Source organism: Cavia porcellus, unplaced genomic scaffold (assembly GCF_034190915.1).
Source record: "Cavia porcellus strain 051 isolate PalLab524CR breed Dunkin Hartley unplaced genomic scaffold, mCavPor4.1 scaffold_27, whole genome shotgun sequence".
NCBI lineage: Eukaryota > Metazoa > Chordata > Mammalia > Rodentia > Caviidae > Cavia > Cavia porcellus.
Window position 1 is genome coordinate 4037148 of NW_026947510.1, and position 13507 is coordinate 4050654.

At 47.2% G+C, this 13507-nt stretch overlaps 1 protein-coding gene across 1 annotated transcript in view; it reads right to left on the reverse strand.

Moving 5' to 3' along the window:
- The window catches only part of Vwf (von Willebrand factor), a 132637-nt gene that overhangs the window by 17882 nt on the left and 101248 nt on the right, over positions 1 to 13507 (reverse strand). Inside the window, exons 38-43 of the mRNA NM_001278774.1 lie at positions 13081 to 13283; positions 5589 to 5691; positions 5132 to 5206; positions 3852 to 3956; positions 2072 to 2280; positions 524 to 673 (exon numbers count right to left, since the gene is read on the reverse strand). Of these exons, the coding sequence (NP_001265703.1) occupies positions 524 to 673; positions 2072 to 2280; positions 3852 to 3956; positions 5132 to 5206; positions 5589 to 5691; positions 13081 to 13283 (845 nt within the window). The remainder of the gene's footprint in view (positions 1 to 523; positions 674 to 2071; positions 2281 to 3851; positions 3957 to 5131; positions 5207 to 5588; positions 5692 to 13080; positions 13284 to 13507) is intronic.

Here is a 13507-nt window from a genome sequence, read left to right on the forward strand (position 1 = left end):
ATTGTGCAAGCATTGAGAACCTTAAAGTCAAACCACTACAAACAGAATTTGGGGGACACTGATTATGTTTTCTGGGCTTCAAATTTTAAACATAGTCAGAAAATCGCCAGTCTATGCAGAAATACTATCATGCATTGAAACTGGAACAGTCATAGAAAGTTGAGAGCAAGCGAGGTTTGCAGAGTTAGGCTAAGGTGGTGTCTGGAGGGTGACCAAGAGGGAAAAGCTCAAGTCTTCTCTCAACCTTTAATCCTCTCTGTGTCTGCTGAAACCAGCTCTGCCAGCTCTGTGGACCTACAGCCTACAGTGGGCATAGCCATTAGCCATGGCTTGACCCGCAGGGGTGTCACTCAATCCTTTCCTCACCCTTCCTTCTTTTTACCCAGCCCTACCTTCCTCTTTCCTGTGTCCCTTTAGAGGACTTTGAACCAGGCATTACTAAAGCACCTTTCTGGCGACCTCTTCCCCTACTTTCCAACCACAGTGGTTCCCACATAAGCCCCCTACGCCTTGCCCCACTCACCGAACGACAGCTGTCTTCACAGGGCTTCTGAGAGCACTGGGCCACGCGCAGGCCCATCACCACATCCTCCGTGTCCGTGCAAGTGCACACATCACAGCCTTCCTCCCAGAACTGGCCCACGGGGTAGACAGTGCCGTGGTGGACACACACCTGTGGACACGAGGTTTCCGTGAGTGAGTTTATTCTGCTCCCTGAGGCACTTCACTATGGAAGTTTGGCTGGTGCTGGGAGCATAACAGTAATAAACCCCAATGTGGCCTTTGCCTACCTGGAAGGATGCGCATGAAGTGACTCTGTCCTCTCCCCATCCTTGCCCCAGTCCACCCTGCAGATGGCCCCTCATGTGTCCATCACATCCACGGGCCCAGATACAACACCCTGGCTGCCTTGGCCCAGTTTTGTCTCTGCCTTAACACATTTGACTCCTCCCATGTTCCACGGAAGCTGCACCCACGTTCACAGACACAGCTCTGTCCTCGGACTTGGAAGCCACGCCTATCCAGCCCTCAAGAGTAGACCAAGAGCAGAGGAGGAATGAGCAGATGCCACGCATGTGTGTACCCTTGAGGCCCACAGATGGCAAGGATGGGGACACCTGAAGCAACGTGACAAGCAATCTGCGAGTAATATTCTCAAGGACAAATGACCCAGCCTCTCCAATACTCAAAGGCCCAAAATATGGGAATGAGGTTGCTCTACAATAAAATCACAGTAAGTAAGAGAACAGAAATGTGAGAAGGAGCATCAACTGCTGCCTCCTGATCCTGACCCTGCTTCTCCACAACCTGTGCGCTGGAGGAGCATCCGGATGGAACAGGGTCTGCGGCAAATGAGTTCCTGGCCTCACCTGGTGGGCTCCAGGGAAAGATCACTATGGCCACTCTGCCAGTCACCCTCAGCCCAGCAGCTGTAGCTGTGCTCGGGTCTTCCTGCTTTGACTTCAACCTCACTTCAAGATCTACTCACTAGTATTTTCCTGCTCCTTCCTAAACCCTGTCCCCTCCCCCATCCCACCAACTCAACCTTTCATGACAACTCATCTTGGTGACTCTCCCTACTAGACACTGTCATTTACACTTTATTATACTCTGTAGACTCGTGTCATACACACTAATGAAAGTTGTAAGCAGTGACTACATCTTACATCTCTCCCACAGCACCTAATCCAGTCAGTACCCTTCTGTTTGAACATAGTAGTTCCTCAGTGAACATTATTGGATGAGTAGATGAATTGATAGCAATTAATAAATGAGAGAACTACTAACAGATCTCTTAATAATTCATGTAATCATATCATGTCTTTAGCCAACTAAAAATATAATAGATATGTGCGGCGATTGCAATCTGAGCACCCAGTAATGATTCCATAGTAGATTCACCATAAATGCCTTTGAGTTAACTGTAGCTCCAATGGGAGGATGGGATGCTGACTGCCCACCCCTGCCCGTGGAGCACGGTGGGTCAGGGAACAGGGAGGCTGGGGAGGCGCAGATCCTCTGGGAGGGGCAGTATCTGGACATCACGCAGCCAGACCCAAGCAGTCCCTACCTTGTCAGGGAGGCAGGTGGTCGTGGTGCAGCCACAGTCGTTGGTGACCTTCGAGGTCAGGTACCCAAGAGGGCAGCTCACAGTGGAGTTGACACACTCGTTGCAGACACACTCGTACTCGTCACAGCATTGGCTCTTGCGCAATGCTGGCGTCCGGTGTGGAGGACAGGCAGGCGGGGACACTCTTCTGCACTCCTCCTTCCTGCAGGCTGAAGGGTGGCATGGACTGAAGCCCTCGGTGGTGCCACTTTAGGCACCGCTCTCAGCCATGGCATGTGAGTATTCAGCTGTGACACTGGGGTCCAGGGAACCTCCAGACACGCACCCCATCAGCTCGGGGCTGGCAGGATATTCAACTACAGCAGAAAGCAGTTAGTCCACAAAGAAGTGAGACACGGGTGGAAAGAACGGATGTGGAGCCAGGAGTTCTTCCGAAAGGGACAGGAAGGCTGCACATGGTCCCTGCCAGTCACCTTGCCATGGGCTCCTGGAGGAGACAGGCTGCTTCCTGCTGCAAACTCAGAGCCACATGGCATGGAGAGCGGTGAAACCCAGATGGGTCCAGGCATGCCGTATGCAAATGCCACCCTTTAGCAAGCCGGCAGCTTGTGTGATCTTGTCCCCACCTCTGGGCCGAGAACAAGACCTTACAGTTTTAGGGCCTCCCACGTGGATAGAAGACTGGCAGCAATCTTGTCAATTTCACAATGTCATTTTACCAATGCCAAACCAACCCTATGCCCTTTACCTATTATTTCCAGCTTCCTTCAATTACAGTATTCTCCACTCCTCCCCTTAAAGTTCTGTGCTGAGGAGCTCAAGTGAGATTCTAAATCAACAGGACAAGAAGTACACTTGACTTAAAAGGATCCCACACTCTCAGTAGCTAAATACAGAATCCTGCCTCTTGTCATGTCCTACTGTAAGTCAATCCTATGCTCAAAATTATAGTATTTAGTAGTTAATATACAACACTAAAGAAGGAAAAACCCATATTGTTTGGACATAAGATCCATTGATGAAGAGAAGCTAAGGGTACATGTTTTCCCTTGATGACAGAGGAAGCACAGAAGTAAACACAGACAGTGTTATGGTTTAGAGCTAGAATGTCCCCCAAAGCCTCATGCTCCTAAGTGGGGCTCTTGAGTGATTGGATCACAGAGGAGCAAACTCACTGTGGATTTATCCACTCACAAGTCTGCAGCTGAATGTGCTATGAGGAGGTGGGCCCTGGTCAGAAGAGAGGAATCACTGGGGACAAGACTTGTAAGAGTGTATTATTGACCCCCCCTCCTCTTTTTCCCCTCCCTCTCTCCCATTTTTTGTCTCTCTCCCTGTCTTCTTTCAGCTGACAGGAAGTAAGCAACTCTTCTCTACCATGCCCTTGCACCACGCCATTCAACCAAGGACTGTACCCACTGAAACCGTGAGAGAAAATATACCCCTCCTCCTTTAGGTTGTGGGTGTTGGGAATTTTGTTCCAGTAATGGAAAACTGACTAATACAGATGAAGTCATAGAGCTTTCCTCTCCAAACCCAAGTGCTTGTTACTGCTTTCAGGTGTGCCCACATCTGTCACACCTGCAGTTGTGTGCAGCTGGGAGGGGTTAATTTGTGTGTGACTTTAACCCTTCTGTTCCAAATGTAACCCAAAGTCAGATTCAGCTGACTGGGAAATACAATGAAATGATCTTTGACTAGGTCCATAAAAAAAAGAAGACAGCTTCCCTAGGCCAAAAGAGCATAGACAACCCCACCCTTGCACCCACAGAGGCCTTACCACAGGTGAAAATGGGTCTGCACTCTCCAGGATTGGTCAGGGTAGGCTGGAGCCCTCCTTCACAGGGAGGCACTGGGGGGAGGTCACAGCTCAGCAGGTCACACACTGAGGGCCAGGAAAGAGAGGAACCACACAGAGCTCAGTGAGGTCATTCTTCATTACCTTTGAGAAGGACCCTGATTCCTATTCATGTTAATGTCGACTGTTTTAGGCAGATGGTGGTGACCAATAGAGAGAAGAGATAGAATAAGAATGGAAGTAATAGGATGGATGGATGGGTGGAAGGGTGGAAGGGATATAGATAGATGGATAGATAGATAGATAGATAGATAGATAGATAGATAGATAGATAGAGATGTGTCATATGTTATGATCATACTGATTATTCTTATCATCTGCTGGGACTCCAGATCTCAGCCAAACTAGATTTCAGTTATTTCTTCTTTAGGGCAGGAAATCTACCTTATTGGGTTAATCTGAGGATTTCATAAAACACTTTATATGAATATCAGCTATAAAATGAGGGGCTTCAGTTAAAGTGCCCCTCTAGTTTTCACTACTGCTGACCTGCTAAGACCAACTTCATCAAATTGTTCTCAGATCAGATCTCCTCCCCTGTAAGAGTTCTGTTGATTTTTGATAAATTCTATCAGCTTAAATAAATTTCATAGATTACTGAATACTTCTCTAGGTCTCTGGACTTACCCTTGATCTCCTGCCTCTTTCTTGAAGATCAGCATCACTGAAAAGCTTATAAACCTATGCTTTGAATCTTCTTCCAAACAATTAATGAATCCATTTGACAGGACAGGGATTAATGTGCTGAACCCACTGAATTACACCATTAGTCACCCCACTGTGGACTTAGTAGTTGGAAAACCTGTCATGTAACTCTCTGAAATCAAGATAACTTTTGTATGGACTCCTCTACCTCTAGTATCCTAGAAATCTTATTAGAAAGCAAAATAGGTTACTTGAATTGACTTTTTTCATCTGTAAATCTCTGCAGCATCCAGTAACCACCACCTGCTTTTTATTATTTATGTACTTACTTACTCCTGGAGCCAGACAGTCCTCATCATCAAGCTCTGTCTTCAGATCTTACTAAAGCTCTTAAACTTTGCATGTAATACTCTACTCTAGAATTTTTCTGGGAAGATGACCCCACTTGATAGAGATTTGTTTTCAGTTTGCCAGCCCTTGCCCACCTCCTTTCCCACCATTTGTGCCAGGAGCTGGCCTGGGCGTGGCCCCTGGGATAGCAGGTGCTCAACACCTACCGCACTCATACTCTGGACAGCACTGGTCTCCACTCTGGCGAAGCCGGGCCACTTCGCACTGGCCACACGTGGGAGCTGCAAGGAAAACACGGCCCCAAAAGTCAGAAAATAAATAATAATGCAGTCTAGAGAAAGCTTTCATATGTTCTTATTCACTGAAAACCAGCATGGGCCCTGTGTGGGGCACCACACAGATGTCCTGGCCTTGGGACCAGGACAAAATGAGTCTTCCTAGTGTGTCCTACTTGACACCTTCAAATTTCCCCTCTGGGGACTCTCAGGCTGGTGTAAGGTGGGGACAGGGAGACAGACTTAGATCTCAGATTGTCTACCCCAGGTGTAGGATGGGACCCTGACTCCAGTGAGGGAAAACACAGGCTGGTCCCTATACCCCATGGGGACCCAGTCTACCACATGGGAAATGGGGCTGGGGACACCAGGCAGCAGACTCGCTCACCTCGGGCTGTGGGGCAGGGCTGGGATGTGCAGTTGATCTTCCGCCCGCTGAGGCACGTGCAGATCTGGCAGGGCTGGTGATCTGGGACCCAGGATTCCAGGAACTGAGGGAGAAAGGGACTTAGTGAGAGCACAGACACTCAAGGTGCAGAGCTCTGGAGCTCCTGGGAGCCAGTGCCCCACCCCAGCTTGGTTTCATTTCCTGGGGCAGTCCTGAGTCTCCCCTACTGGTGCCGCACAGGTGGGCTGGAGCCAGAATGGAGGGGGCAGTGAGGCCCAGGAGGGCAGAGCATCCTCAGAAAGTCCATCACCAGGCTGGTTTGCAAACTAGACTCTGAACGTCATTCTAAAATGACAGACTATAGACTTAAGAAAACCCTGGTTGCACAGGAAATATTACCAAGAATCAACAAATGGGATCACATCAAATTAAAGAGTTTCTATACAGCAAAGGAAACCACCAAGAGAGTGAAGAGACAACCCATGGAATGAGAAAACCTTTGCCAGCTACTCCCCAGATAGAGAACTAGTATCTACAATATATAAAGATCTCAAAACAATTAGATTCCCCAAATTCAAAAACCCAAAAATGGGCGTCTGAAATGAACAGGTACTTCTCAGATGAAGAAGCGCACACAGCCAGTAAATGCATGAAAAAATATTCAACACCATTCCTATTCAAAAAATGTGAATTAAAACATTGAGATTTCTTCTCACTCCAGCAACAGTGGCTATCATCAAGAAACCAACCGATAACAAATGCTGCTGAGGCTGAGGGGAAAACAGAACCCTTTCCATTGTTGGTGGGAGTGTAGATTGGGGCAGCCACTGTGGGAATCAGTGTGGAGATTCCTCACAGACCAAAACTAGAGGTTCCATTTGACCCAGCTAGTCCCCTTTTAGGGACCTTCCTGAAAGAGTTAAAGTCATCCACCATAGTGATATATGCACACCCACATTTATATCAGCACCATTTATAATACCTAGATCTTAGAAACAAATTGGTTCTAAAAGCTGGGCAGCCTGGGATGAGTGTCCCTGCACCATGCCCCGAGACCAGCTAGTTTGGGACCCTCACTCGGCCAGGACAGGGGCCTTCGTGGCTTCCTGTTGTACTGGACCAGCTCAGCGGGTCTTGAGCCAGCCTGTTCCACCCCCAGTGACCCTGCCAGAGTCCCAGGAGCTGAGGGCATAGAAGAGGATTTCCAACAGACCCTGGGGAAGCCTTGGAAAAACACTTGAAACACAGAAATAGGAAAATCACAAAACGAAAGAGCAAATTACAACCTCAAATCCTAGAAACAGCCCATATGTCCATAAACAGATGAATGGATAAAGAAAATGTTGTCTTTATACACAGTGGAATAATAATCTGCCACCAAGAAGCATAACCTTGAGATAAGTTCAGGTAAGTGGATGTACCTCAAGATCATAATCTTAAGTGAAATAAATCAGACACACAAGTTTAAATATCACAGTGTATGAGAAACAAATGGAAGATAGATATTAGGAAGTAGGAGGAACTTGTTCAAACAGGAAGGGGAATAAGAAATGTGGGAGGGAAGGAAGAGAGAATAGATTTAAAGAAAAAAAGAATTGAGAGGAAAATGGAAATAGCTTTTGCTAATGAGGAAGTAAAAAAGGTTGCAGGGAGGGGATGGAAAAGGGGACTATTATGGTTTGCATCCAGATGTCCTCCTAAAACCTCATGTGGTCATAGGTGGGCTTTTTCAGAGGTGGCTGGATGTGTGATTCTGAGATCGCTCCATGGCGCAGTGCTAGGTCGAGGGCACGAGGATTCAGGGTGTGCGTGCCACCTGCCCTGATAGCCTGGATGAGATATAAGGGACAGAAAGAGCTGTGGTCACCCCCTTGTTGCTTTGCTACCTTTTCCCATCATGCACTCTTTCTCCTCTTCAATGCCACCTGCCTTGGAGCCAGTCGATCATGGACTAAAATTTCTTCAAACTGTGAGCTGAAGAAACCTTTCTTCCTTTAACTTTGGGTGCCAGTTATTCTGTCTCAGAAATGAGAAAAGTAACTAATGAGGAATCAAAAGCAGAATGAGGAAGTGTTATGAACATTGCACATGCCCCATGATGAATGTGTTCGCTGTCAGCTGCAAACATGCACTGGATGAAAAAAGAAAGAACTGCACACAACCAGTGGTGCCATATTGGTGTGTGACTTGACTTTACTGACACCTGAGGTTGTGCAAATTAGCACGGTAAATATGTGACATTTCCTTTTATTGGTGTAATGATGGCTTCTGGAATAGCTTGAATATTTAAAATAGGTTCCCATAAGTGGAATTACATATTGAAGGAAAAAAAGAAAGGAAATAAAAACTTCTCACCAGCCTGCTCTGATGGTGGCGCTGAAACCAAGGTAAGCAAGAAGAGAGTCCTTGTGCCTTCTGCCAAGCCAAGACCAACCCAGAAACGGGGAAACTGCGCCTTTGCCTGCAACTGACTTAATTAAAACAATGGGCTGGGAGAGCTGAGGGAGGGCAGCAAAACTCTTAAAACCAGCACAGTGTCAGAGCCGAGGGAGTCAGAAGCCCCAGGGCAGGAAGCTCTCCCTGACACCACGATAGCACACATAGCCACACACACACACACACACACACTATGGGAATACCAGGAGTCCAGTCTGGCTCATTCCTCCATGCCTCAGTTTCCTTACTTGTGAGATGAGGGTGCTCTGGCACAGAGTGATGAGCTCCATGAATAGGGGGCGCAGAGCTAGGACTTGGTCTCCTGCTACACTCGTCACCAGGTTAAATTTAAACTTAAAATGAAAGGCAAGCTAAGTTACTCTTGAAAAAACACATTATCATCTATAACCCTAAGGCTCCTAACACATCCCCAAGCTAAGGAACCAGGAGTGTACTTCAGCGGCAGAGCATTTGCTTGGGTGTCCAGGGCCCCAGGGTCCACAACAGCCCCCAAAAGGACCCGGCATTAGTCTGCAGATCACGATAGTCTTGCTTACTCCTTTTGCTGGTGAGCTTAGAAACAAATTGTTTCTAATTGCTTACTCCTCCACGGCGAGCTGAGAGGAAGGAAATCGCAGCTCTCCTGGTGAGACACCCTTGCCCAGGCTGCTGTGTCACGCTTCAGCATGAGACCTTCTGAAACCCTCTGAGTTGCCTCTGACATCCACTTATTCAACAGATAGTGACAGCTAGCATTTGAGTAGCGCCTGCTGTGTGCTGTTTTGTTAACCACCATTCTGCCACTCACTAACAATTAACATGTTCCAGGTGTTTCTCTAAGGTCTGCATATTAACTACTTTATTTCTCTTGTGATGATTCTGTCAGGTAAGTACTATAATTATCTGTGTTTACAAATGAAATTGAGGCATAGAGGGGTTAAATAACTTGCCTGGATAAGACAACTAGGGTCTGAACCCAGCATTCTGGCCCCACACACACGGCCTGGCTGCTGTACTATGTCTGTCTCTAGTACACAGCACAGCCACTGCAGGTCTGAACAGTGTCACAGCCTGCAGACAGCTGATGGTCAAGTTGAGGAAAGGAGGTTTATCTTCAAAAACTGAAATAATGGAATACTATCAGGAATGAAACCTGGAATACTACTCAGAAATGAAAAGAAGCACAAGCCCCACTGCATGGATGAATCTCAGAAGGCCTTATGCTAAGTGAAGGAAGCCAGGCAAAGAAGAAATACATCCTGCCTGATTCTATCTATATAAAATTCCAGGAAACGTAAATGAATCTATAATGACAGGAAGTAGACTTGTAGTTATCTGGGTTTGGCAATAAAACAATAAGCCTTCGGGAGCGGTGTAAATTCATTACCTTGATTACAATGGTGGTTTTGTGGGTGTAATCACATGTCAAAATGCATCAGGTTGTATGTGCTGTACGGACATTATACGTCAAGAAAGCTGTGTTTCAAATAAAAAATAAAAGAGCTACAGAAGTGTAAAAGATTGCACAAGGTCCGGACACGCCCCATCTCACAAAGGTGAATCTATGAAACACGGGAAAGACATGACAAAGAAGAGGAGGGGCGGATTGCCAGTGGGGCAGGGGGCAGTCAAGGTACTGAAGAAGGATCCGGGCAAGTGGAGCGGCGCTGGGATAGCCGGGCAGAGCGGTGGGCAGTTGGGCCAACCAGTGAAGACCCAGGCGGTGACGGCAAGCAGGGCGGAACCGAGAGCCAGACAGCGGGCAGCATCTGTTACTCCCCAGGGCCACCGGGAGGCCTAAGCAGGAAGTCGAAATGGTACAGTGAGAAGAGTCCTGGGTTGCACGTCTTGGTTTTCTTTTCCTCTCTTATTAAATATGGACATCAGATATCTTAATTCAAGAATAAGTAACCGCTATGGCTGGGGCTGCAGCCCCTGCCTAGCATACATCAGGTCTTGGATTCAATCTTCAGTTCCACAAAAAATTTTTTTTTAATTTTTTTCCAAATATTTTGAGAATGTGCAATTCCACAAGAGATGACCAAAGGCAGTCACCCCACTTCCTCTTTAGGGATTTTCTTCTTTCCAGGAAGTCCACCCGAGGCAAGGCTTAGAACCCATAGCCTCTGCAAAGCCACCTACAATCCAAACTAACTGAAAGCTCCAGAGCCCTACAGAGCCCTGGTCAGGCTATGCGGGGAAGCGGCCAGCAGAGGGCACTCCTACACCAGCCCAGGGCCGCAGCCTGCGGACCTGTCTCCCCCGGGTTCCAGGTGGAGGCGCCACCAGAACAGGTAGTGGAACCTGCTGAACTTCAAGATTAAACAGCAGTCCCAAAGAATGACCTGAGGAGAATATAGGAGAGGAAAACTGATGTCTTCAGAGACCAAGGAAGAAAATCATCAGACATCACCCACCACCGGGCAGAGGATTAGACGGAAGATGCAAAGGAGATGTCGGCGCCGAGTCAGCCCGTGCGCGGCTGGGACCAGGAGCGGGAAGACCGGTGCAGCCATCGGCTTCCGATGCAGCCCGCCCCACAGCACCCCACCACCAGCAGCCCCTCCGCCGGGAGAGGGACAACCTGTGTGGCTCTGGGTCCCTTCTGAGCCAGCTGGGAACTCTCACGTCGTCAGGGTGCACTCTGGGACATAAACAAGAGCTATGGAAACCGGTAAATATTTTGCCCCTCCAAAGGAACGACAATAGATTTATACCCTGGTTTATTTCCCCGAAGGAAGATCTTTCTGGGCTTGATTTTTCCAGTTTTAAAAAATGCATTTAATGGAAATGTTCTTTATATTAGGTTTTTGTTCTTTCTGCACTTTGAAAGGAGAAGTTGAAATTGCAGGTGGCTGGATATTTATTTTCAACCACTTAAACTATGTTTTCTGAATAACTAAAACTGGCTGTGCTCACTACAAACTTTTTGATTAATTTCATGTTACTTGATTTTTAAAATATATTTATAAGAAAGAATGTTTCAGCACCCACAGTATTGCACTACTTGGAGAGATGCCTTGTAGGACTCGAATGCCTATTCTAATGTGTTGGATTGAAGGTGAGGAGAGCAGCTCAAGGAGCAACAGACTCACAGAGCAGTAGGGGGCACTGGACACAGGATGACATTAAAGTAAAATTCACAAGCTCCCTGCTTTCTGGACACTGCAGACAGCTGACATTCTTGGAGTCAGAAACTCTCGGCAACCAAGCTACCATCTCCTCACCAATGCCAAGAAACAGGGTAGAGACCATTTCTGAAAGTGTTGTTCTGAGAGCAAGCACTTCACCACCAGCAGCAAAATCCGTTTGGAATTACCCCTGGGTGCCAGCACCATATGTAAATGCTACACATCATTTGAGCCCTGCAGGAGCCCCGGAGCTATACAAATGAGGGAAAGGAAAGTAAGGTTCCATCTACTCATTTGGGGAATATTATGGTACAGGCTATTATTTAATTTGGCAACTTGAAATATGGCAGTAGAATATGACTGGGCTTCCCTCCTGGCTCATCTATTCCACAGTGAGAACAGACGGGGTCTGCCAGGATGATTCCCAACAGCTAAAGTAGAGCAGACATGACCCCTCCAACAGATGCCTGCAAACATCTAGTTCGCTTGGGGTTTAGACTTTGATTCCACTGAGGTCCCTGGCAGGGCTGGTACCCATCTGCGGTGACCTGGTGCTGACTGCCAGCCTTATCACCTCACATCAAATGCCAGCTTTATTACGTCTGCTCCTCAGTCTTCTCCTCGTGGGATGTGTATACAAAGAACGTGGGGGAGACGCAAACAAAATGACACATATCCTGGCTTACACGGCCAGGGACAGCACAGTGTAGTAACTGGAGTCATCGTTTTCATCATTTTCCAGCCTGGTCAGTTAGTTTTCTAGTCATCATTAAATACAAGAATAAACCACTCAACCTGGTACAGTAAGGCATCGAGGTCCCCCATGGTGATGTTGGAAATGTCAGGTTTTGAATGCAGCCCACAATCATCAAACTTCTCCTTTCCTAGAAGCCAAATAGGCTCCTGCATCTACCATGCTTGGTCTTTATCACTGGCAGGATGCAGCACAGGACCACCATACCCATCCATGCACATACAGAAATACAAGGCCCGAGATCCTACAGTGTACATGGCATCGATGTAGGAGAGAAAAGACTGCCATGTAACCTGATGTGGGACTTTGATAAATATCCTTCCACAGTGTATACTCATTAACTCTAAAAAGCTTACAGGATTGATGGCCCAATGAATCCCAAGCAAATCCACCCAAAAGAGATGTATCAGAGGGCAATGGTGTATATGAGAAAGAGCAAGATCTTTGGGGTCAAGAGAACATCCAATTCTCAGTCCAACTTCCAACTCCATCCTTTACAAACTGTGTCCATGGCCAAATTACTAAGCACTTTAGGTCTTAGTTCTTCATAGGGCTTTTGTATTATAAGAATGTAGCACATCCTAGCACAGTCTGTAGCATCCTAGCCGACAGGAATAACACACACATATGTGCCACGGGTCAAGTAAGTTGCAAAAGCAAAACTCTCCGTAAATATCCAGGATGTGCATTAGTACAGTAAAACTACTAAAACATGATGAAATAAAGAAGTTTGCTTCACTGTGTTTAGCTAGTGTTTTTAAGCTTGCTGGGCCACAAGTAACTGTTAGTACTCTGCAAAATACACCTTTGAAAAACAGGGAGAATAAAACTATATAGTGGCTAGCATAATCAGGACCCACAATACACCTGATTACTGGCAGGGGCCACCACTTAACACATTATTCCCTTTTCTGCTTGTATCATTCTGTGTACATAAATATAGTAATACAAATAATACTAATATGTGACCATAACACTTTGTTGTTTGTTCTCACAGCTAACATGTGATAGACCCAAAATTTCACCCAAGATTTACAGACTCCAAAGCCATGATGCAATAGCACTTCCCTGCCTCCAGTGGCTTCCTGATGGGTCAATCCTGCTGCAGGAGTTGGGAGAGGCTGAGCCAAAGGAAAGTCATCATGTGGGCAGTGAGAGGCCAGGCCCTTACCTGGTGCCGGGCTCCATCCTTCCCAACACATTCCGTGCAGGCTTCCTCGGGAACACAGCTGCCCTCCAACAGGACACGGTGTGGGGGGCAGAAGCAGCCTTCAGAGGGATGCTCCCCACAGGAGGTTGTGTTGCCACCGTCACACTGCTGGGGACAGCCACGCTCACAGTGGTTATACATCAGAGACGGTGGGCACGCCATCGCTGCAGACAGAGGAGGAGGTCTCTCAGTGGCAGCCAGAGGAAAACAGAGGCACAGCTGACACAAGACGGTGGATCATTGGACAGACTTGCTAGATCAGGGATGACCAGCTCTCCAATGTCATTCTCTCCATCTTCCTCAGGAATAGAACCCTCCGCTGGCACACAACTGCCAGAATAAAGGCCACGTTTCCAACCTCTTTTGCAACTATGGTCACATAACTAAG